At 38.3% G+C, this 26,795-nt stretch overlaps 3 protein-coding genes across 17 annotated transcripts in view; all 3 read right to left on the reverse strand.

Annotated features, from left to right (window-relative positions):
- fzd3b (frizzled class receptor 3b) overlaps positions 1-15,497 on the reverse strand; it is a 36,875-nt gene extending 21,378 nt beyond the window's left edge. Inside the window, exons 1-2 of one of the 4 annotated variants that reach the window (XM_077238869.1) lie at positions 15,373-15,497; positions 12,695-13,256 (exon numbers count right to left, since the gene is read on the reverse strand). In XM_077238869.1, the coding sequence (XP_077094984.1) occupies positions 12,695-12,997 (303 nt within the window). In that variant the 5' untranslated portion in view covers positions 12,998-13,256; positions 15,373-15,497. Of the gene's footprint in view, positions 1-12,694; positions 13,257-14,662 lie in introns of all 4 variants that reach the window. The other 3 variants (XM_077238868.1, XM_077238871.1, XM_077238870.1) reach the window with 3 other exon arrangements.
- A 516-nt stretch (positions 15,498-16,013) lies between these two features.
- Positions 16,014-23,211, reverse strand: krtcap3 (keratinocyte associated protein 3). The gene is made up of 6 exons (XM_077238876.1): positions 23,087-23,211; positions 22,294-22,478; positions 20,667-20,726; positions 19,250-19,438; positions 18,712-18,846; positions 16,014-17,492 (listed from the first exon to the last, which is right to left on the reverse strand). Exons 1-6 carry the CDS (start codon positions 23,097-23,099, stop codon positions 17,397-17,399), a joined length of 678 nt encoding a protein of 225 aa, XP_077094991.1. The 5' UTR covers positions 23,100-23,211; the 3' UTR covers positions 16,014-17,396.
- Positions 23,212-24,681: 1,470 nt separating this feature from the next.
- ctbp2a (C-terminal binding protein 2a) overlaps positions 24,682-26,795 on the reverse strand; it is a 46,073-nt gene continuing 43,959 nt past the window's right edge. For 11 of the 12 annotated variants that reach the window (XM_077238885.1, XM_077238884.1, XM_077238889.1 and 8 more), the window contains one exon: positions 24,682-26,206. In XM_077238885.1, coding sequence (XP_077095000.1) covers positions 26,026-26,206 — 181 coding nt within the window. In that variant the 3' untranslated portion in view covers positions 24,682-26,025. The remainder of the gene's footprint in view (positions 26,207-26,795) is intronic. The other variant, XR_013206617.1, reaches the window with a different exon arrangement.

Below are 26,795 nucleotides of genomic sequence, written 5' to 3' on the forward strand. Positions count from 1 at the left end.
TGTCAATTACTTTGTTGTAAAAGTCCTCTTTGTTGGGTGTATTTCTCAATTTCACGAGTCTCTCCTTTTCAATGGAAATAAGAGCCAGGAGGAAAGTTTGTTCTGCTCCATTCACGTCAGAGGCGCCCGCGCCATTGGATGTGCAGTTGCCGCAGCACAGCCTATGAGCGAGCCATACGCTCACTGTGCTAACGTTAGCTGTGCAGCTGCAAATGCGTTTTAAAGGCTTCAGTAAATCGAGGAAAAGGAATTTCGTCTACAAATAAAAGTAAGCACCCCCTTTAAAACGTAAATTATTCATTTATTTATTATTTTTAAAACCCTTATATTGGCTTGTGTTTGTTGTCTGATGGTGGGCTAACAGTTATAGGCCTGCTGTGCGCTGACACCAAAATGTTCTCTCTTCCATACCCTGGTGCGCCGTCACCTCTGCCATATTTGTACTGTAGGTCTATCTGTGCGATTATGGTGCATTTCCTAAGGGTTAAAATGCTGTTTTGTAGTTCTCTTTTTTTAATCCTGGTGCGCCGTCGCCAGACGCTCATTGCGTGTCGGTGTGTGTGCCTTGCGCAGTTTGTAGGAGCGAATTTAAGCTGTTTTTGTACTGTAAAGCTGTACTGCCTGCACAATGTTTTCTGACTGTAGCCTATTCAAATCCTGGTGCGCCGTCACCAGAGTGACCAGACCAATAGTGTGTATGTGGCTGTCTGTGCGCGTTTGCGCATTTTGAAGGAATGACTAGGCTGCTTGTCGGTTCGCTGACAACGCGCCGCCTCCCTCTCTTACTCTGTCCCGCACAAAACATTTGTTTGTTGTATAAGTCATAAGTGATAGATGTGTCCATTCATTTGATTATTAGATCTGATTGTGCATTAGCCTCACATATGACTGACTTTGCTGTATGCAGGCAGCGATGTGATGATGCCTGATATGAACTTGGGTTGCTATATTAACTGAATGAATATATGAACATATATGCCACATTGATAGGTCACAGCCTACCCATGACAAGATTTCACCGCACGTTACTGGAGCGGGCAGATAGTGGGCACAGACTTGTGGACACATTTCTTACATTCAACACTCGAGCGGCTTTTCTGCGCTTTATGAGAGTGTGTTCTGCGAGGTTCGGAGTGCTTATGTGTAGGGGTGAACACTGGGGCGTGGGCACTTTCACTACACTTACAACACCGACGGCATGAGCCAGACCAGACATTAAATACTCTTTTTGAGATTTTTTTGGGTCGCTGTGAAAACAGCGTTTGTGTGCAGGCGAGAGGGTCAACAAACCGGCTCGTTGGCTGCTAATTGAACCACTGCAGTAGCCTGTTTGAAGGGGACTGACAGGGAATAAACTTTGACGGCGGTCCGGCCGCAGCGGGACACGCACGTCTTTTCAGAGGCGATGTGTCTGTTAGTAAGCGTGAGCGCTCGTGAGCGGGCACGTAACTTACATTCTTAATCTGACATTATACTCACTTGAGATTTCTCTGGGCCGCCGCGAGAACGGCGGATGTGTGCAGGCGAGCGGGTTGCATTACCGGCTCGTTGGCTGCCAAATACACCGATGCAGTAGCCTTATCTAAGGGGACTGACAGGGCGAGACATTTCGACGGCGGCGCGCAAGCCCGTCCGGGTCATGCAGAGAGCTCGAGAGGGCTCTGCATGACGCGCGAACGGGGACGCGAGGGCGGGGTAGCTCTCTTGTAACGTAAAGAGAGCTAGCCGCTTGCTCGGTGGTCGAGCAGAACTGGAACAGTGTTTGTACGAGGGCGCGCGCACGAGTAGTGGGCACATGTAACACAGATGATGCCCGTCCGGGTCATGCAGAGAGCTCGAGAGGGCTCTGCATGACGCGCGAACGGGGACACGAGGGCGGGGTAGCTCTCTTGTAACGTAAAGAGAGCTAGCCGCGTGCTCGTACGTGTCCCTCGGCATCATTCTCAGATGCGACGGCAGTGAGGCTCGTGAGCGGCAGCTGCGCGTCAGTGAGGAGAGGCGGGGGGTGTTGAAGGCTTCGAGTCGAGCCCGCAGGGTCGACAGCGGAAGCGCTTCACAGAGCTCGCAGCCCCGAAAGTGCGAGGCGTCTTAAAAAAGACACTCGCTGCTCTTTTAGAATAGGTTTTAGAATAGGTTTTAGCAAGGTAAAGGATACGTCGCCGGATAGCGTAGCTCGCACGGATGGCTGAAGGTGGCGACGACGGCCGGCTTCCTCAGCGCTGTCCTAAGCTGGCTGTCCGCTGTTCGACGGCGGCGGTGGCTTCTCTCAGATCCAGCGATGCGAAGAGCTCGCTGAAGAGACGAAAATCAGGGAAGTCAGCCTACAGCCCCTAGTGTTATACGCTAAGCCACGCCCATTCTGGCGGGCTGTGACGCTATGAAGGTGCGGGCGCCCTTCATTGGGCGTGACGTCACGCCGGGCTCACTGGTAGGCTGCAGCAGTTGCCCGCAGGGCAGCCAATGAGCACGCGAGATGGCCTGCTCTAGGTCTGCTAGCTGCTGCACTGCGTTGACAAGGAATACAAAATTAAGGATAATTTTTTGGCTTCAGTATCTCGAGAAGATGAATCTTTCCCGTAGCGTAAGCTAAACTTACGCAATACGAGAGAACCTCTCGTAAGAGAACTATGATACTATTTCCAAAAACATGCTAATGGCATATTTATCAAGATACTTCAAATATGGTTTTACCATGGTACCAAGTTTAAAAAAACCATGTCCAACAGTCTAAGTATTATCACAGAATATTAATTCACAGGCTAACATATAAAAGCGCTTTTGGGTTATATTTATAGCAAAAATATCTATTCCGTGATATCAAGTCATTTACAATGAAATAAAACAACTGTAAGATTTAGTTCCTACCGCTAGCATCCAAGCGTCCCACCAGGAGAAACTTCACTGACGATTCCTCCTCTAACAGCTTCTCGTAGGTCTCCATCACCTTACAAGCTCTGCAGGGCAAGCTGAACAAATCACCATCCCTTTCACATCGCTGACTTAAAAGCATATATCTCATTCTGCACGAACGGCCTAAAAATTCAGCTCATCAGAGTATGCCTGATCCTATGTGACAGTGTTTTGAAATATGTAACTCATGCTGCATAATTACATTAACTCATAAATATTTTTGAAACCTGTATATTTGATTAATGTAATTATAAGACTTAAATATTCATGGTTGTACCTTTAAAGGGCATATAATTCATTAAGCATTGACTGTAGATATTAAGGGTTATAATATGCATTATAACATATGATGAATGTAATACACCTTCAAGGTGTAACAAGGAATAAAAAATGAAATTATTATAATTTATTTAATATTTATAATTATTTAGCAATTAAACCCAAAGAATTTATTGAATTTAAGGTCTGGATTCATGTGTGAAAATGATTCTTCATTCTTTCACAATTTGAGCCAGATGAATATTGACATTTTCATCGTGAAATATGGCCATGACGTGTCTTCCTCCATGGTTGTTCAAGAAATGAAAAGCTACAAACTCCATCAATAAGGGTTAGAAGAACTGTTGCCAAACATGTAACATGCTAGAAACATAGGTATAACAATGCAATAATGATCCACAATTTTGCCTATGATCCACAATTTTGCATTTGCCTATTCAAATCCAAACAGCGACTTTTTTTTGGCCAGGCAGTGTACGGTATATTCATTTATATTACTGGGCTACTGGAACACTGCATTGATCAATCAGCATCCAGGACAATTAAAAAAAAATGCACTGGCTTTAAGTATAAAGCTACTTTTCTACAGATTTCACTTTACACCTTTCACACTGTGACCAGCAACAAATAAAGCAAGACTAATGCACGCAAGAGTTTAATTTTCTGCGAAAAGATCTTTTTGTCCGTCTGTCATTGAGACGTGAAGGTATAATTAATCAAGACCACTCACACATTCCCGAAAGAGAGATTCATACATATTATTTAGCCTAATCTCCATGTCTAAGACGGTAATGGTAATTGAAACATTGCGGGGTTGATGTGAATGCCAGCGAGCCCAGACTGTGTAGGAGGAGCAGCCCGAGGAACCAGAGGGGTTTCTGGCAGCGGTGCAAAACAGCACATTTGTCTCTCACAGTCGCCAACCGCCACTCCTCTAACACTTCAATGGACGGATTAAGTTTCTTCCTTTTTTTCTTTTGTCAGGCTCATGATTCATTTAAAGAATCGATGAATAGAGGTTACCTTTGAAAGCCTTGAGCTTTCAGAGTACGACTGCATGCTTTTACGGCTTCCTGGGCTACTTGAGAACTTTGGTGAGAAAAATAACACATAAAGACGTCTATCTACTGTATTTCAGTGTGGATTTGGTTGAAAAGGAGGCATGTATATCTAGACAAGGGTTGGCACCATTTTGAGTTTTGCAGAAAGAGACTAAGAAAGAATTTCCTTTACATAAAAGTCCTGAGGAAATAACATGGTTTGCTTTACTCCCCATGGTAACTTTTTTAAAGAATATCACACCATTACCATGATACCTACCCCAAAACATGGGCTGTGTCCGAAATTGCCTTCGATACCCTTAAATTGGGCACTATTTAAGAGGACATCCATTTTTAGTGGTGTTCGAAAACATAGTGGACAATATTGAGTGTATTAACGAGTAATAACGAGTGTAGAGAATACCCTGTCCTTCGGATGAGACGTTAAACCGAGGTCCTGAGTCTCTGTGGCCACAAAAAATCCCAGGATGTCTTTCGAAAGAGTAGGGGTGTACCCCAGCATCCTGGCCAAATTTGCCCAGTGGCCTCTGTCCATCATGGCCTCCTAATCATCCCCATGTATATATATATATACCAATTGGCTTCATCACTCTGTCTCCTCTCCACCAGTAAGCTGGTGTGTTGTGGGCGTTCTGGTGCACTATGGCTGCCGTCGCATCATCCAGGTGGATGCTGCACATTGGTGGTGGTTGAGGAGATTCCCCCTTCTATGTGAAGCGCTTTGAGTGTCCAGAAAAGCGCTATATAAATGTGATGAATTATTATTATTATTATTATAATGCACTGTGAGGGTCGAGCCGAATGAATTCCCGCGCTGAATCATCCATCCATCCATCCATTTTCCAAAACACTGATCCAATGTGGCTACAGCGTAATATCATACAGGTATACATTCCTTTTAAATTGATTATTAAATTGTTTAATTAAGGTTTATGCATGCTAGTTTCCATGACAGAGTTCAAGATAAATCTTTTCATTACTACTGAGCTGCCAGTTTGCAAAGCTTCAAATGATTATTAAATGGATATCACAAACTATGCAAAATCCCTTAAGTGAAGAAATTTGACTGTATATACCTGCACACTCACTTAGAAGTTTATTTCTACCAATGTATCGGCAACAAGCCTTTAGCAATGTAACATTGCCAAATTATTTGTATTTAAATTTATAACCGAGTGTGCAGTAATATACTTTTTTTTTACCAAGTAGTTGTCCATAAAAACAGTGATAGAGGTATAATAATGGATGACTGCAGGGTAATGCAAGTGTCTAGACTGGGATCCTGACTGACAGTGTTTTCTGGCAGATTTGAACATGGATGAAGAGTGAAATCAGATCCGAACAGGAAAAAAACCTCACTCCCCCCTTTCGCTCACGGAGCAGGTGGAATCGGCCGAGCAAACTTGCCTTGTGCGAGTGGAAAATCCAGTTTGCCAGCTTTCCAGAGAGCGTGTTTGAGGAGAAAACGGAGAGTTGCATTCTCTCAGGATTAGAAAGTCAAACGATTTGAGTCTAATGCGAGAATCTGTCACCTTTTCCCTACTGGGTCGTTGTGTGCGCCATGCCCAGTTCTGAATGACTGCGTTTCTACTCTGTCATTAGTCATTTAATTACTGCAAATGACAGGTCAAATGACTGATCATCATCTTACATTCATTTAATCCTACATTTGACTGAAATCCCCAAGCCTCTGTGAAATTCTGGTCCCTCATCCCATGTTAATCGGTGGAAATATTTTGCCTGTTATTTTATCATGCAGAGCATTATTGTGCAACATTGTTGTCCAATCACAAACCCCAAGTATAAGCAATAAGTGATTCCTGTCTTATCAAACCGTACTAATAAAAGCCAGTCAGCACTGAAGTCTTGGAGGACACAGAACCCATTCAAACACAAATATCCATCTCTTGCTGTACGCTCTTGAGAGCTCAAATCTCAAGTTAACAAGGTCTGACTAACTGCTGTGCACTAGATATTCTGAACTGACGAGTTGTAGAGTCTTTACGTAACAGATTCTTCCCTCCAGCCCAGGATACTGTCAGATACTATCAGGATGTTTCCCATCAACAGTGACCTACCATCAGTCTGTCTGCAGCTCACATCAGCTCCACCATTCCTGCTAAAGACCAACTGTTTTTGGCAGTAAATAGCTTATGGTTTGAACACAGAAAAAGTCTGCTGTATTAATCAATCAAATCTGCTGATATGAGTGACACTACACTATATCATCACTGTCAGCTAAGGAAATTAAAGTTCATTTAAAATCTCTCAGACTTATAAGTTCCCTCCTTCAACACATCTATCAAAATATCACAGATAGTGTTACAAAAAATTAGAGATCAACTTCTTAGTATTCCTCAATCTATTCATTATAAACAATATAACAAGAAAAGAAAAAAGAATATCGTTTTCTATAAATAATTGTTGTAAAACAGTATAGGGTCGCTAACAACCCCAGGTATGTAATGGTGCATATTTTTTCTGCACAACAATTGAATCTCTAACTCAAGTGCTTATTGCTCAAGGTGGCAATGTCTGAGACACAACAATGACATGATGTTTCACATAAAACAAAAGAATACGTCATCAGCAAAACTTGGCTCAGTGATTTACTGCAGAGAAAGTAGGCTACTGTATGCAATGAAATATTAGTGTCACACTGTCACTTGATGGTGGATTGGGTGAAGAAGCTGTCAGCGATCAAAATATTGATTTTGAAGACTATGAAAATTATAGTTTTGAGAATATGAGATTGTGATTATGAGCCAGATGCTGAAAAGGTACTGGGGAAATTAACTCTGATGATGACAGTGATGATGGTAATAAGGTTCTGCTCAAATTAAACTAGCTAAGTTCCAAATTTCCAAGTTCCAAAAGGTAACGAAATATGCTTAATTTTATTCTTTTGTCATTGTTACTAAAATATCAGGTAGGTTTTATACTATAGCAGCAGTGAGAGATCCATTCATGTTATATATAGCCTTGATCCGGGTCGCTAAAGACCCAAATATGTAATAATGATTGGCGAAACATTCATGCATTTAAGGGTGGAATATATAGGCTACATTATTTAATCAAACAAAGCTGCAATTATTTGATAAAAAATACAGAAAAATAATCATTTCAATTTTACTTAAAATAATATTTGAATATATTTTAAAATTTCCTGTGATGCAAAGCTGAATTTTCAGCATCATTACTTCATTGTCACATGATCCTTCAAAAATCATTCCAATAAGCTGCTCAAGCAACATTATCAATGTTGAAAACAATTGTGCTGCTTAAAATATTTATGAAAACCGAGATACGTTTGAAAACAGGATTCTTTGATAAATTGAAAGTTTAAATGAACAGAATTTATTTAACATAGAAATCTTGTCGTCCAATGTAAAAGTCTTCATTTTTGATCAATGTAATACAGCCTTGCAGAAAAACATATATTTATGAAAAGTAGATTTTGCAACATTTATGCATAATTCAAAATGCTGTAAAATATTCCAGGCCATTCCACGGATTTAAAGAGACGCTGATTGAGTGCTTATAAATGAGGACACAAAACAAGAAGTGAATCGTCCATGTGAGTGACACGGCAACACGCTGGCCGCTCTGAACGGGGTGAATAAATTGTGGTGTTCAGGGGCACACGGAGAATAAAACACATCCCGTCTCTCCTAGAACAACAACAAAGATAAACTCTTTCTGCAGTCACCAATTGGCTCTGGGCGGCCCTCCACTTTCACACAGACGTGAAAGACTCAAGGGCCTTGAATGGGAAAATTGGCCAAACGTGGAGTTATTTCCTTCATCTGAGCTCTGCAAGAAAAACAGAAGAAAGAAAGGACAGCTCGCTCCCACACTCCTTCTGTCCTGTCATTCAACCAGCCCTGAATCAATATCACTTCTCGCCCTGGCAGCGTTTTTCCTAGGTTTCACTCATCCAAGAGTTCTTTCCCTACATTTTTAATAGCCATACCATGGTAACCCTGAAGAAGGAACAGGCCCATCTGAAGTGGAGGGCTTTTGACAACTCTTCATCCTCAGGGGTCAAAGGTCAGTGCGAGAGACCGCCTCCTGGGACCACTAGAGCTTGTCCTTTTGAGGCCGTACAATTACGGTTTGTGGCCATGGTGACGCCTCTACCCTGTTAAGGAGGACGGAGAGAATTGGAGAGGGTGAAAGAGAGATTTGAGTCCATCTCAAAAAGAGCAGTTCTGTAGAAACTGTAGGGGGTCTTACAGAAAAATAACACATCATTACAATTATTACAATCTGAATGCACACAAAATGTGCAGAATTAGGGGCCGATGGATGATGCATTCTTGAAAAAAAACACAGCAAGAGGTCTCAAGGACTCAAAACATGTTTTTTCAGACCTTAGCCTTTTTTGAAAATACATGCCAGCAATGGAAAAACAAAGCTTATCAAAATAGCATTTCTGTACCAGATCCACACGTTTTTCTGCTCTGCTGTGGAGAATGTTCAAGGCGATGTGCAGAATAGCAAATTAACATACTACTTGTGCTATTGCTGCATATGAAGGTTGAGTATGCAAATGTTCTGTATGCCTGGATTACACAGATGACCTTTTACATTTGCCAAAACGTGCCATATTAAACAGAATGCGTGATTTAGTGTCGACTTGACTTGCATTTCCACAGTAACAAATGAAACCGGAAATAACAAGTTATATATCTTTCTTGAGTCATTATTTGATCAAATTGTAAAAAAAAAAAAAAAATTTTATACATGCTTGGACGTCCCTTGCTGAATGAAACATGCAATATACTCACTAGGTCATGTGACAACAATGTAGCATCACATACTATGCAAACTTCCTGCATGTAAAACTGTTTTTTAGGCAGTAATACAGTAGTAGTTTACAGTATCAGTATGATAATATTCAATTTTGAACATTCTCATGCTGCGTCCCAATTCACATACTATCCATCCTGAATAGTATTCGAAATTAGAAAAACTAAAAACATGGCAATATGTGACCCACGACTGGCAGATCAACATGCAACTACATTTCTTTCCGAAACGGTAGGAAATTAAATTGAATGTTGAGGATTTTAACTGTGACAGTAACTAAGCGACAGAGCTGTCTGTCATAGGCAGTTATGATGAAGCAGTATGTCCCAAAGCTTGCCTACTATTCTGCTACACACTCAAAAGTGTGTTTTTCTTCACAAAAATAGTACATACTTTTAGGGCATAGTAGGAACAGACGAACATCAGTCTCTGATTTTAGCCAGTTACTGATGATCTCACACATAGGTCTGTCATTATCGCCCAGACTCCGCCCACTTACAGCATCACTGCTCGCATCACAATGAGGGCGTCTAGACCCCAAAACCAACCAGACAGTAAATTCCTCTGGAGATCTTTAATCAGCACAGGGCGGGAAGGGTGAGTGGTTTTGGTGAAACGTTAAGGAAACCCACAGTCAAATCTTATTCTGGTTAATTTGTAATTATCCATTGGTTACTGCTGTTGAAAACCGGGTTAATCTCATGAAGCCTGTCTAGAACATGAGTGGGTCAAATTTCAGTCTAAAATTAAAAGTATGATTTTGAAATTTAAAAAAAAGAGCCTTATGTTACCATTAAAATATTTTTGCATTGTAAAGTTATTTCCATGGCAATAAAGCATATTTACATTTATTTTACAGTAATTTGGGAGAGAAATATCTTTAAAAAATAAGTTTAATAAAATAGCCTAGTTTAATTTTGGGGTGAAATTACAAAAAAAATATATATAATTTTATTGACATTTTTAAAGTATTTTGTGACATTCATCAAACTTCTCTAAGTTCAAACTTAACATTTAGCTTTAACTGTAAAAAGCATAATATCCTTCTGCTTGGATTTAAATCACGAGCACAGAATCCAGCTCAACATAAGCACATAATACATGGATAACCTATATTTATGTTTTTTTTTTATCAGGGTCAGCGCTAATCGCCTGTCCTCATTCACAACAGAGAAAACTTCAGTTAACATACACACCAGATTTCCACGTAATCCCATCCGATCTCTAACAGAGCTTATAAAAAAGAAAAGAAACAAAGCCCTTGTGCAACCGTCACACGCCAGCCATGTCCGATCAGAGAACAAATTCTTTTGAACCGATTTTGTTAATAAATTCCAACATTTGTAAAATAATTGTACTGTAAGGGATGAATCTGTAAAGAAGTAAACAATTTGGGGGAAAAAATTGGAAACGATACTGACGTTGTTAAAGTTAAAATACTTTCAGTAATCAGTTTCAGTAATTCCATATCCCATTGATTCATCAATTCATCCACACTACATCATCGCAGCACTGGGGCACATACAGAGCGGGGTTAGGCTTGTTTTTAAGGACTTTGGCTTTGGTTCACCAGCAGGGCATCTCGGGGTGATGTAATACATTTCCAGAGGGGATACTGTACACCCCTGACAGATGAACCACCCTGAACCTCAGTGCCGCCCGGGTCACGTGACCCCCCCCCAGACCTACAGCAGGCAACTGACACTGGCTGCCCTGTTGTGATCTCAGAACACCGATGGACGCTTATGCTCTTCACCGTGTTTAATTGACTGAAACAATGGGAGAAAGAGCATTATTTCACGCTTCAAATCAATCCAAAGCAGAGATTATGAGGCTGTTAGAACTGGGGAAAAAATGTAAGATGGCTCCATTCGTTCCTTCAACACATGGAATAAATTGGCATTTAACAAACATTCCTGACATGGAACAGAAGCGTTTCACTATAGGGCTGTTTGACATTCCCAAGATATTTCTGTAACAGATTAGCTATTTTAGAAACAAATAATTTCGAGTAAACAGTTAATCATTTTTACTTCTCATATAATCAATATTTAAAAGTCTAATTATTTAGCAGGAAGAAATGTTTGAGTCAAATGAAACAATATCCAACGTCTCTCAAATGCGGTGAATGTTTAACCTATAATGTGATTATATTAATTGTGTTAAATATATCTTTTATTTACTCATAATCTTGTTTAATAAAAAAGCTAAATAATTATATCTACTATCTTTGACAACAGATGTAACAGCACTTAAGTTTACTTTCATGATGAATAACAGATTCATTACGCAAAAAAACCTCTAGGCTAAAATGATCTCGTTGTATTTCATATGGATATGATTCATCAAAATGGCCGTGGCGGGCATTAAGAAAAAAATCCTGAGCAAGCACAATCTGCATCACACAAATGGGAAAAAGAGAAAATGAGAATGTATGTAGAATTAAATGTCACTATAAACTGTTTAAAACAATCTAATGAACAAATTTGGAGTGTGGTAATCAGTGTTAGCTGTATACATTACTAAGTAATTAATTACTGTAATTTAATAACTTTTCACTTAAAAAGTGAAGTAAGGGATTACTGTAATTCTTTTTGTAATTTGATTACGTTTCCCTTAAAAATGTAAAGTAAGGGATTACTGTTATTATTTCTGTAATTTAATTACATTTCAATTAAAAAAGTAAAGTAAGGGATTAGTCTTAAGTTTTCTGTAATTTAATTACAGTTACTTCTGATGTAACTGCATTAAATTACTGTATAGACAATAGAAGAATTCTATATAAAACAATAGTGGATTAAAACATAAAATGTCTCTTTTTAATGTAACCTTCTCCCTTTAAATACTTTGGTCAGTTCAAGAATAATTTATGCAATTTTATATTATTTATCTGGAAGAATTAAAAGAGCAGTTTCGTTGTATTGTTCAACTGGTCAAGGTTGAGATAATATGGGATTTAGAAAGTAATTAGGCTAGTAGTATGTAATGCAATACTTTTAAGAGAGAAATCGAATTACACTAAAGTAATCTAATTAATACAGTACAGTAATCCAATTACACTGTTGAAGATGTAATTAGTAGTTAGTAATTAATTACTTTTTTTAAATTAACTTACCCAAGCCAACACTGGTTGTAATGTAATGACAGTCTGTTTTCAATATTCAATAAACAAAAATCCTATCCAAATGGATAAATATTTAGAAATCGTGATGTAATCAACTTTTAGGATTCTCATACACAATGTCCATAAGGGAGCAAAATCATGTGAATAGTCAGGAAAAAGGGCATAATGCATCTCAAAACCTGAAGATATTTTCTAAATCAAAATCTGGACGTCACAGACGCAAACTAGACGACGTTCAGATCAAGCTGTAGTCACAATAACCTTACAACCCTTAAGATAAAAAAAAAACCACCCCAAAATAGCACCTATAATCCTGCAGCTCTATCACTCAGGCTTAAAAATATGACATAAAGCTTATTTCACTCGCAACAGTCTAAATTATTCAAGTTCATCAAAGCACCAACCGCAAACCACAAGCTTCCACAACAACAAGCTCTATGGCAACCCGGTTTCTGTGGCACCTTCTCTAAATCCCAGCAGTTTACGAGACAGAAGGAGCGGCTCGTACCTCCATGGCCAGCGCGGCCGTCTGCTGATCGTAGTGGTTCAGGAGGTTGGGCATGAAGGTGGTGTTGTAGGGTAGATCCTGGCACATACGCAGACCGATCGACTCGCAGGTGAACATGCTGTGACTGCCCACCACCGAGTCCATGTGGATGCCCAGGCTGCTTGTGAACAGGGACAAGAGCAGCAGAGCCCCGAAGAGCCACATCCCTCGGGAAGGCAAATCCATGTTTGAATGGCAGAGCTGAGACTGGCAGGAACACGAGCACAAGGGTTTCTTCTCTACGCAGAGATCCGCCACACCCATAGTGTGTAAGCTATACGGCTACGATCCACTGCTTCCATCCCCTTCCTGTTCTGTCAGATGGTCCTCATGGATACCGGTCTGTTGACCGGCGTCTCGGGTCAGTGCACGCTTTGATCAGACCCCTCCGCAGTCTTATGCATCCTCTCACATTCATAAAAGACTTCAGAATGAATGATAAACTGTCTTTGGTCAGGGTGATCTTCAATGGATCCTTCAGACGGGGCTCTAGGATGTGGCAACGACAACTGATACTGGATACCTGGAACAACATTTAAAAATACATATAAAGACAAATGTAAAAACACAGATGCTACCAGACTCATTTGAAGTCAGTGTGTGCAAATAAGCAAATGATCCATTTTAACTGGTTAACTTCATTAGTTTTGTGTCTGGCAAAGCAAGCTTATGTAAACCCCAGCTTGTAAACAGTTACTATACTAGGCAAGACCAGTTAAACAGCTGTTATAACAGCCATAAACCAAAACCAACAATCCATTAACTAGGTGAACCTCACAAAACCGTTCAAGAACATGCATGGGTGGGTCATATTTCAGCTCCAAAAAGGAGAAAATTTGACACAATTTATTTTTGCATTAAGAAAATCTTAAAGTATTTTAGGACCCCTTGGCATTTCTTCATTATTTTCATGACAATTAAGCACATTTCTTTTACAATAAAAAAAAAATGCATTAGTGCATGCAAAAGCAAATATTTAAATTGTGTTGAATTATATAAATATTTAAAAAAATATTACTGATACTGGCTGTTTATTAGTACATATCAATGCCTTATTTAGCATATTCTACATAACCTAATCCATACTTAAATGAATAAACATTAATTCATTACAGTTGTAGTTAATGGTGAGAATTGGACCGTAAACTAAAGAATGATATTATATATTTAATTTAAAAACCTTGCAAAAAATAGTTTGTTCACTATGCAAAATATAATTTCATATTTTATTCTTTGAATATTCAGCTGAAATTTTACTTTTCTTCGTGAGTCAACACATTTAATTCAACTATGCATTTTAAACAGAAATGCATTTAATTCAAATCAATTTGCGAGAAAAGCGAGTAATATGTGCAGTAATACGTAACACTTTCTCACGTCATTTCATCAACCATTCTTAATCCCGATTGTGTTGAATCTGAATTAACAAGAGCCAGTGTAAACATCCCATCCCCCTTACAACACGTTTGTGTGAGTCTACAAACACACAACCATCTACGAAACAGTAACCAGACATTAAAAATCTGAAGAAAGTCTTCATGAATTCTCTAAAACACCACAAATTACTAGACATGTCAAATTAATCAGTATTCTTCAAATAATTGATGATAGACAAACCTATGCACACCTTAGATTGCATTATACGTGTTATAAATATATAAATCATTTCCGATATTTCACACAGGTCTGCGGTGTCAGCAGTGTAACATATGATATGGGATTACTCATGTTTGAAGATTAATCAACATGCATTTCCAGACAGGGACAGGAACAGTATACAATATATATATATATATATATATATATATATATATATATATATATATATATATATATTCATGATTATATAAAATATATGCTAAAACCACATATATATGTGGGTTAAAACACCTGAACAGTGCGTGCAATATTATGCATATCAAACTTTACCTTTCCCTGGCAAAGATCATCTGGTTTCCTCCATATGACACTATAAAGCGTGTCTCTCGCTGTAGATTTACGCTGCAGGTTTGATTTCAGCACCTACAATCATGTAACACACTGAAGTCTGTGCTGCAGTTTCACTCAGACACTCACGGCGCATGCAAACACTCGCTCCGGCTGCTTTGAGACGCTGATGGATACAAAAATCGTAAACTAGCCGAAACGAGCACATGAAGAGCGTCACGGACGACTGCCTGGTGGCTTTGCATATTCACAATCGCAACGAAACTCCCGAGTCCCGATTCGCCCCACCTTCAGCTGTTTCCAATGAGACATACACCTTTATTCCTCCAGGGGGCGCTTGGAGGCTCAACAGCACGAACCGCTATTGAGCCGCACTCAAATCCCACGACGTTTTTTGTCTTGTCAGAAAAGATTTTGTAATAATATGTATAATCATTTAAGTACCTTAATTCGAAGGATTGATATATGAAAAACAAATTAAAAATCTACCATAGCTCTCTCAAATATAATACATCTAAAATGTATAACCACTAACGATTGTGATTAGACCAAACTCACTAGCGTTGAGAAAAGTAACAAGCACCTTATGACCAATACACCTCTGCGTGCGGCCAGTACTTTAATAACCGCTTAATTTGAAAATACACCTAGAAAGCTTAAACTATGATTACTGATGTTTAGACACAACCTACCTGGCAAGATATAAACCACCTCCCGGTATATATACCCGCCCTTTTAATAAGTTGCATAGTAAGTTCCTTTCTTTCAGCGTATTGTTTTTCTATCCCCGATCCTCAAGACAGCGAGAATCAACTTCAAGGAACTGCGCATGTCCATTTCAAACTCTGGCAGAGTAACGGTGCATTTCGAAACGAAAGCTGAGTGAATTATTTTATAACTGAATTATATTTTATATATATTAAAAGTTTAAAATGTATTTAGATTTTTTTTTTTAAAAAAGGTACCTTGTTGTAGTACTGTCAAATAGATTAATCGAATCTAACATAAAAAAATTGAGTTTTCATGTGTCTCTCTCTCTCTCTCTCTCTCTCTATATATATATATATATATATATATACATTAAATAAACTCAAACTTTTATGTTAGATGCCATTAATCGGGATTAATCGATTTGACAGCACTAATATTTTGTCTTCAGTTACAGAGGAACTTGTTTTACATACAATATTGCACAGGAATCATAGCAGTAACAAATAAAAGATAATGGGAAAAATGTATATACGGTAAAAACGATAAATAACTGAATATATTATGCGATTACTTGTCATGTAATAAAACTCTCTCAAACTAAATTTCAAAATGACCTCAAAAACCAGGGGAACAGGTTATTTTATTAAGCATTTTTCTCTTTATCTTGATTAAATGATACATTTATAACCATATAGTTGGGAGTCTGATCATCTAGATTGTAAAGGTTTTTGTCTCTGACACTGATGCATTGAGAGAACAGCAGATGTCCAGCAATCCAACAGGTGCAGTGAAGTGAATGAGGTCAGCTTTACCATAACACTGAGAACACATCATCAACTTACATATGGAATTAAACAGGGCCAGTGTGAGATCACAGGAGGCACAAGGGCACAAAACAGGTCTTTGAGAACTATTTTTCCGATCTAACAAAGGAACAGAAAATGCTGTTCATCCTCTTCAAGACATCCTCTTCAACATACTTTTCATGCCATGTTAATTGCATTTGAGATAATTGTTCATACAACTACTAAAACCTTATAGCAAATGTGTAAAACTTATTTTTAAGTGTAGATATAAAAGGACAATGTTCACCATTTCAACTCATGTTATGGAATCTAAAACGAAATATTATATCTGCATATCAAAAACTTAATATTAAAATGTATTTATTCAAATATAATGCACACTGTTAACACACCACAATGTTAAAAACAATAAAATGAAATGTAGAAAGCAAAGGTTCACTTTTCTGCATCGAGATGAGGGATTTTGAGTTACGTGTCAAGAATGAAACTAGGCTATATTACAGCTCTCTAAACAAACAGTCTTTTGAAATTAAATTTAATGCATCAAGCAGAGGTAAATCTCTTTGTTTTGACAGTTTCAGTCATGTCTCTGTCAATATTTAACTACTGTAATCACACTGGATTATCTGTGAGTGTGAGATTTTCTCTGCATCATTGAATCCACCCCAGATTAACGTCTCTGACGGCACTCTGGCACACTCTCTATACTGCATACTGGACTTTGTATGACAACCGGCTATAGAGAGCTCACTGTGTGATAGTAAAATAGATACTTCTTTCCTTTAGAGTAAAAATAAAACAGTATTTGGTATATTTGACATTGGGAGCACAAGAACAAAACATGATATAAAAAAAGAATACAAGTGGTCACTTTAAAAATAATTTTGAAATTAAGTTGGGTGTTTAGTTTCCATGTAAACGATAACTGCAACTCCATATACAGTTTCAGAAAATGACAATGAATATGTTTTGGGTTTACCAGTAATTACAATCTATATGAGTAGACTGAACACATTCAGACCAAACATCCTTAACTGACTTGAGTTCAACTGGCAAAAAATCTGTTTCACAACCTCAGTGCTTCAAATCATCTACAGAACAATTGACATTATCAATTAATACAAATGCAGAATGTAACTCCATATGAATGAAAACTTGCATTATGTTCTGTTTCACCACAGTAAATGTCCCACCTCTCTCTAAGCGCTGGCGGACTGATGTGCAATGAGACGCTCTCCTTGAGTTGTGTGGTGTTGGTCCATCTTTGATCTTGACGCCAGGGCCTCCCCTTCCAGCTGTTATGAAAGACGATCACATTGATTTAGAACGAGCTAATATTATAGCTATTTTTAATCCATGTGTTTTTTTATTACAGTTCTAAATCACCTTTTTAGAATTAAAGTGCCCTCATTATGCTATTTTAAATGTTTCTCATTTAGTTGTGGAGGTCTCAAAAAATAGATTTACATGCATCAGAGGTAAAAAAAATTTTTTTTTAAAAATCACATTTTAATTTTCTCATAATAAACATTGCACATCACCTCATCAACATTTTGTTCGATGATTCAGGGTACGGTTACATGACAACTATGTACTAAAAACAAAAAAGTTGTTCCTTTGCTTTTTTCACGATGACAAAGTTGTTAAAACAATCTCCGCTCACACGGATCCGCGAGAATGACTAAAAATGCCTTATTCTCCTGCCAGGCCAGTAGTTAGCGATGTCACTTTGTAAAGAAACACTAGGCAAATAAACTGAACACATAATACACGTGCATACATATAAACACTAGATGTAGCCTTAGGGTTCTAAGCATGAGTCAAAACCGCCGCCATCTTGGAACAGGGGTCTTGTCATAGGAAGTAGCTAGGTAACGCCGAATTCATGGATGATGCCGGACTTTTGTGCTGCGTATTGGATGTTCACACGAACGAAATCTAAAAAACCAGACAGCAAGGGATTACATTTCACAAGATTGTGAATTTTTTTTAAAGTTTCTATGGACTCTATAATAAATACATGTCTGACCGTTGGAACAAACCAAAACAAATAGAAAATCGCCTTCATGACGATTTATGGTGATTTTATTTCCGTTAGACCTTTTCCTACATTGATGCTGATGAGGGGCTCCCCTGTTTCAAGATGCCGGCTCTATTGACGCATTCGTTCCAATGAACTGCCGTAGCCAAGGCAACTCTAGTGTTTATATCTATGATACACGTGCATGATGTTTCAGTTTTCACAAATTCAAGATTTTGTAGTTTACATGTATATAGTAACGGAATCGTTTTCAAAAACTAGCACTTTGAAAGGCTGACAAAATGTATAAATGAATGCAATGTAAGAAGCTTTGAATAAAACCACCTGCCTTAAATTCATAAATGTAAAGAGCTCTGAACCCAGCAAAATCATATCCATAATCAGTCCATAGAAAATCCTTAGGAAGTGATTTTGGTTTTAAACACCGCAGGTTAATTCAGCGGAGTCATCTGCATGAATATTCAGAGTTGTACCTGCTCTCTGATGTAGTTTTGAGCACAGGGTCCGATGCCTCTTAATTGGAGACCCACAATAAAGCACCACACAGACAGTCCAGCCTCCAGCGCGGTAAACGCAGCACAGGTGAACCACAGAGCAAGGGTTGTGTCCTGGACGGGAAACAAGTTCAGTCTTCATATGCAAGATTCTCGATTCAAGCATTTACACAGGGGGTCAGACATTTGGAATAATTCACATTTTATACATGTTTTTGAAAAAAGTCTCCTTTGTTCATCAAGGCTAAATTTATAAGATCAAAAATACAGTAAAACAGCAATATTGTGAGATATTATTACATTTTAAAATAAATGCTCTCTATATGAAAATATTTTTAAATGTAATTTCTTCCTGTGATGGCAAAACTGCAAATGAAATTTTCAGCATCATTACTCCAGTTTTCAGTGTCACGTGATCTTTCAGATATCATTCAAATATGCTGATCTGTGTATAAAGATGCATTTCTAATAATATTTTCGCTGTAGTTTTAAGATGTTTTCCTGTAGAAAGACTCACATAGATGCGAGTGGCATCAAAAGGGCAGTCGACGATGACCGAGGAACGTGCATTGTTGGTGGAATTGCATCCTTTCATGAGGCCGCTCCCGTCGGTTGAAATAGTCAGACTGATAGCCAAAATCAACCCCGATAAACATGCCAGTGTGAGCAGGGTGTTCAGAAAGGAACTCACTAACAGACCGATGTGCTACAGGAAGCAAAAGAACAGCGCTGTGTTAATGTCACCATAAAATTAAAATGCACAATTCTTGCTTCATTATGGAATATCGGCATATTTATTATTAAACAATTTATCCGTGCACCACTTTTTCTTATCTATTTATATGCCCTCGGAATCAAAATAACTTCCCCTTCCTCTTGCAGTGACATCTCTTCTCTGATGACGTCGTGTTTACTGGCATTAAAAAAAGGTGTTTAAATTTTTGCTTCTAGAGAAGACGTTTCACTCGGATATACAGTAACAGTACAGGGCACAAGTCTTAGGCACATTTGCATTTTTACTCCAAAAAAGTGGTTTTAAGCCAGTTATTTATATATTTTGCTGCAGTGTCAATAGGAAATATCAGTTTACATTTCCAAACATTCATTTTGCCATAATTGTGATAATCCAGTGTGATTTTTTATTGCACGAGGAGTCTGACAACAGCCGTTATTATCTGATCTCATCATCACCGAGTCTGTCTGTGATAACATGAAGGATTACATGAAGAAACAGAAAAAACTGAGACAGACTAAATCCAGAAGAACTGTGACAACCTTCCTGAAAAACTATGTGCAAGTGTACCTGGACAAAAGCTGTTTTAAACACAAAGGGTAGTCACACGAAATATTGATTTGATTTAGTTATAGAAGTTAGTTGATAAATAAAATCTATTTATGACATTATTTTTGAAAGCATCCTCACATTTTTACACAAGTGCCTAAAACTTTTCTCAGTACTGTAGCTTCGCAGGTCGGTTTCTTCAAGTGTCTTGGAGACGTTGCCACAGTTCTTCTGGATTTAGTCTGTCTCCGTTTTTTCTGTTTCTTCATGTTATCACAGACAGACTCAAGTGATGGTGAGATCAGATCATACCGGCTGTTGTCAGACTCCTTGTGCATACAAAAATCTCACTGGATTATTACAATTAATGGCAAAATGAATGTTTGGAAATGTAACCTGATATTTCCCACTGACACATTATAGCAAAATAAATCAATAACTGGGTTAAAACCATTTTATTGGGGTGACAATACTACCGTGCCTAAGACTTTTGCACAGTACTGTATGTCATAATTGAGACTAATCGCAACTTCTGTTTCAAGCTGACTATAAATAATACAGGGAAAGAACATTGTATTTTTGTAGTGCTATACAGAACAATCACGATAAAGCCTTAGAAATATAATACTAAAACAGAGAAAAGGTTACTTACTAGTTTCCAGAAGGTAATATTCCTCGACACCAATATTGCAACAATTCCACTTGCGATGCTCTGAGAAAAACAGTTTTAAAAACGTTTGAGGACATAAGTGGAATTTTAGGGTGCTTTCACACTAGGTTTGATTACCTGGGAGTTAGATTGCTTTCCCCCCTCGTCCTGCCCCTTGTATATATATACATATATGTACAAACTTTTATGTTAGATGCGAATAATCGTGAGCAGCAGCTGTTCAAAGCAGCAGCTGTTCAACGCAATTAGATGGTATTGACAAAATGGCAAATCAGCTAAATGCATACTGTAGTTGCTCGCCTCACTTTAATATTTAGATTTTTGAACACTTGGTTTTGTTTTCAAAGCGTCAGCACATAATGGCACTTGCGTCTATCTGCCACGAATGTACTGCAAATGCTCTATAGAACGTCGGAGTCCAGCCGAATTGAGACATACATTCTCTGCTTGCAGTGCGTGTTTTCTTGTCAAGAAAAGAAGGGAGAACACAGTTGTATCAAATCATAGCCTACGTCATCAATAGCGGTGAGCTAGTACAATTGCATTCATATCAGCAGCGAACCGTACCAGAGATGACATGAATCGTACATTTAATTCAGACCCGGGTACGTTTCGCAGGAACGTACCGGATTTCTGAGGGTGTTCACACTTGTCAGGTTTGGTTCGATTCGATTCGATTAAAACAAACTCTGGTGCGACTGCTCTTTTAGTACGGTTCATTTGAATAAGTGTGAACGCAGCCATCCGAACCCTGGTGTGCACCAAACAAGTGGACTGAGAAAAGGTGGGTCTACAAACTCAGATGTGGTTCCACTCAAATATGAATGCAAAATGGGCCAACGACATGTAAACGAACCAAAAACCAACCCTCAGAATGCTCTCGATCAGCTCTTTTCTCATCATAGTCACGATGTTGCCCATCACAGCTTGATACAAGCATCAGTACCGCGTCTTCTCGCAGAAGATCTTCGTTTGTGTGTGTGACGACAGAGGGATTCCTGTCGCCGTTTCATTTTATGAACTTCACAAGTTCTCAGCTTCATCATATATGTGCTAACAAGGCATTGTTCTGGATGTTCGACAAGTTCCGTCGCAAAATATAGGCTATGTCATAAAAGCAGCTTTTTTTTGTTTTGTATCTTTAGGTTCGGTGTTAAAAAAATGACAGTGTAAATGCTAATCGAACCAGGACTAAATGTGTCATTTTCTTTTTTGGTCCACTCCACACCAAAACAACTGAATTACAAGTGTGAACACACTCTGAAAGCAGCGTTCACATCATCAAACGAAGCGAATTCTGACGTCAATCGAACCCGTGAGCGTACCAAAAGTGCTAGTGTGAAGGCACCCTTTCATTTTTCTGGCTCTGTGGGAAAACGTAGAAATGTTAAAACTCCTCAGGAAGCCTAACAAATTGAATGTGTTAAATATATGTAAAAACAGCATATGCAGACTTCATTTGGGTGAACAAGAAAACCACAGCAGACCCAAATTATAAGCAGTAGACGTGACTGCCTTTTTGAGTGAATATTCTCAGGATTCAGACTCACTCAGAGTTTAGGAGCTACAGATGGGACATAAGTGAACAAACATAAGCGTAATCCCTCACCAGCAGTCCTGAGGAGACAGAGATGATGTTTGATACGGTATACTCCGTTGAGATCTCATTGCTGGGTTTGGATACGTGGCGTAACACGCTGCCATGAAGAATAGCGCTCAGGATGAAATTAACATGACCGATGACGATGAGAGTCAATCCTTTCTTCATCAGCCGCCCAGGACCCTTCTGCTTGTCTAGATTAATATAATGTCATTTCATGCAGTGCTCTCAAAACTCACACTTACAAATGTCATCGCATGAGATGGCCTACACAAATAATGCTACGTTTAGTAAACATTTTCCATGATTTTTAACTAGTTGAACAGTGCTTTGTGCTTATTATTTAAAGGAAAGATACTTGTTTTGATATTTTATATTCTAATGCAATGGCATAAATTTTGTGTTGCTTCAATACATCTTTTTCTTGCGATAGATATTAACTGATTTTATTTATATAGTTCATAATGTTTATAGTTCTGTACATTTACAAATTACATTTGTGTCTAATACTATGAAACTAGTACTATTACTATATGAAACTCTGCTCTAATTTAGGCCTACTTTCGCAGGATTTAGTGTAAAATAATGTCTAAGGGTTCATCCAGCTGCTGAATATTCTTTTCTACAGTGAATTAAAAAAAGAGAAAAATTTCAATATCACAAGACACGCAATTCGCGAGAGAAAAAAAAACGACTGTCAGAGGCTTTTCTCTCTGAAAACCCTTTTTGTGTCTTCAATTAAACTATAAATCAACTATAATTATCGTACGTGCAATAAAAAAGAAAGAAATGAGTCACTTACCGAAATCACACATATCTGTAACTATGTATTTGAGGTCTTAGTTTAGAAAGAAAAACTTCATGGATATCAAACACTGTTTCCTCCCTTCATGCTCGACGACGTCACGCGATCCTCACCTGTGTAGCGGAAGTAGGAGGAGCCAGAGTTTGTATTAAACGTCATTCAATGCGAATTCAGAAGAGCACAAATAAAACCTGTTGTTATTGTCATTATTAAATTATTTAGTTTAGATTTTTTATTTTTCTCTTTAATCCTCTGTTACGCGCTTAACTTTAATTATATATATATATATATATATATATATATATATATATATATATATATATACACACATACAGAGAGAGAGAGAGAGAGAGAGAGAGAGAGAGAGGGGTATGCTTTTTTTGCATTGCTTTGCACTGCCATCCGGGAATATTCTAGCTTTTCCATTGTTCACCGATTCTTCGATGCACCTCTTATGACTGTTACAGTCAGACTGCATTACCACTTAATCCAAAAATATCCAAATATATTCAGTATTTAGTTTCACGAGGTTCACTGTAGCCCTCAGACACTGTCTGGCATCTGTCTGCCCATGCCAACTATTCAAACAACGACAGCGATGATCCACTGAGACGCATAAAACAATAGTCCAAAGTCCTGTCATATTTCAGCGGCACACCCACATTATCAGCACTAAGCAAATATTAGAGTAAAAGCAATGCAACGGCATATCAGAAAAACAAGATAGAGATTAATAACAGAATGAAGAGGAAATTGACAGAAAACATACAATTTTATTGTCAGATGATATCAGAACGTCGCATATTTTAATGGTCTTGCATTAAATTGATCAAAGCGTCGAAACCCTAACCAAACAGTTTACTCAGGAAATAATTTGCTAAAATATACTTTTCACGATTAAGTAAAGTCATTTCAGAATATCTTTTAAAGCGTTAACTTTAAAATAATTAGATTGTTTAAAAAAGTTAGTTAGCCTAACAATGAACCAATGATCTAGCCAGAAAAAGTGAATATAAAAAAATAATACAAGATGATTAATAGAATCTACAGTGGCTCCAAAAAAGTATTTGGAAATGTAAGCTCTTGCTAGAAATGTCTGAATTTCAGCGCGCGCGCGCACACACACACACACACACACACACACACACACACACACACACACGATACCAGATGCCGCTGTCTTTGATATTTCGTATCCAATGCAATGCTATTTCATGTTTGTGGTGTCTCATTTTTTTGGGTGAAAAAATAACAAGAGGGAAACTAGCCCTTCACAATTTTATTATATAACATAATTATGTCAAATTAAGACCCCTCAAAATATTATGTGATTTGTAAAGTTTGCTGTGATTTATTTTTTTGCAAAAGTATAGTTTCCCTCTTATTATTTCTTTACCAAAAATAAGCATGCTAGTATTTAAATAATGATCTCTGCATCAAGCAACATATTAACCCAGAGCCACAGCGACCCCTCGTGGCCTCCAGAATCATGCAGGGGCATCTGAAGGTCACAGCACAGCAGATGCTGCAAATCCTGTCTCACCTTCATAAATGCGTGTGTAAAATTGAGACAAACACACAAGCACAGTATAGAAAGTCAGAACGGTATTTTTATTTTTATTTTAACTGTACTGTATGCTAAATGTTCACCTCGGTACAATAAACAAATACAAATACTCACACTAAAAACCAAACCTACAGTTCTGGAACCAACCTGACTGGAGTTGGCCGAGGACCTCAGGATATTGCATATAAACAACACAATGAGCTCCGAACAGTGCGCTTCCACATAAAGAACCCAAAAGAAAAGGAACAGGGAGAGGATCACAGGAAAGTATGGTTACAAAAACATTAAACTAGACAATACAAATCTAATTTAACTGCCATACATTCAACACCAAAAAACGCACTGGATGTCAGATCTATAAAAATACCTCGGGTAGGCGAAGAGGCTGATGGGAAGGAGCAAGTATTTAGACCACCGGGTTGTCATGTGTTTTGGAGTAAATGTTCTTCCTGAGACAGGGGCGGTTTTTCACTCCAGTCCCTTTTCTGTGTGAGCTGCCATCTATTTTTGGAGTTTTACAGAACTCATAGCAAACACAAAATCAAAATGTTCCTCACGGTGACGTTCACTCAAATCCAAATTGCCATTTTTGGGAACTGACATTTAAAAACCTGCCACAGAATCGAACAAATCCTGAAAACAATTTTTTTTTTTAATCTAAATTAATTTTTATATATATATATATTAGTAAAATAGTGTGTTCTTGGGTCTTAAAGAGGGGTGTTTTCTGAGCTGGTGCTTGCTCAATTTGTGCAATTCTGTAAACAAGAGGTCAGCTACTCTAAATGTTCTGAAAAAAGAAAATGCTAATAATTTCTCTATCATCTTTATTTTTGCCCAAGAACAGCCTTTTCCTCTCTGTTCTCTTAATAGATACACTGTATATATATTTTTTATCAAGCACTTTTAACACTGAAACAAAGACGAGCACTAATTCCGTGGATGTAAAGATAGAAACGATGTTGAAACGTATAACTGCGTTGAGTTCTGTTACGTGCCCAAATTAGGTGAGGAGGAAGAAGAGAAGTGCATGACGTGGGTATCAGTCAATGTTTCAAACTGGTGCACGAGGAAAGAGGCGTGGCCATCATGTAATGCCACGCCCTCTGACAAGAAAGCACCGCCCACCTGCATTAGAACAGGTGGAAATGATGTCCGCCCCTCGCAAAAACAACAGAAACAAAACCACCGAACTTCCTAGGTTAAAACGTAAATGAACAGAAAAACACTCAAACTGAAAACAAGACAGTGGTAGACGTCCGTGAAGCATGTCTCTGGTGCAGCTGGCGCGGGCAGCTGATTGCTTGTTCACCCGTTCACTGTCTCTTAGTCTCTACGATTTGCAGTTGGTCAGCGGTCCGGTGTGTGGTTATGACTTGGCCAGGTGTTCTCTATGGTCGTTGTGTTTGAGGAGCTGGGTGGGGGAGGGAGCGAGGCTGGGCTGGGTGCCCGGCGGCAGGGGGTGGGCACTGGGCACCCCGCCAGGCATCATGCCCTCTATTTGTCCACCCATGCCACCAGGAGACACACCCACTGCACCAGGGGGGAACCTGGAGAAAAGACAGAGAATATAGAGTTACGGTGAGGTCATTGGTTTAATGCTATACTCTGACTACAACAAATTGCTTACAGACTCAAAGCTTAATTTTGGCTGAAAAACGTTATTTATACACTAGCAGTCTAAAGTTTAGGCACGTGATATGATTGAAATGTTTTTCATGCTTGAAATCATTTGATATCAAGGCCTCTGCTTAAATGCTTAAAATGAATTGGTAACACTTTACAATAAGGTTTCATTAGTTAACATGAACTAATAATGAACAATACTTCTACAGCATCTATTAATCTTTGTTCATTTTAATTTCAACATTTACTAATACAAGATGAATAAATACTGTAAATAATGTATTGATCATAGTTAGTTCATGTTAGCTAATACATTAACTAATGAACCTTATGGTAAAGTGCAACCGATAATTCTTTATTGAGGTATTTCTTTCTTTCTTTATTGCTTAAAATAAATAAGGTATTTAATTCATTTATTATTTGATTTATTGATTCCTCAGGTGATTTATTACTTTTTGAGTGGCACAAATGGCCCTCCATACAAAATCACAATCTAATTTAACAAATGCTCAT

This window comes from Siphateles boraxobius, unplaced genomic scaffold, assembly GCF_051911475.1.
Source record: "Siphateles boraxobius isolate OS27281-9 unplaced genomic scaffold, OSU_SipBor_1 22, whole genome shotgun sequence".
Lineage (NCBI taxonomy): Eukaryota > Metazoa > Chordata > Actinopteri > Cypriniformes > Leuciscidae > Siphateles > Siphateles boraxobius.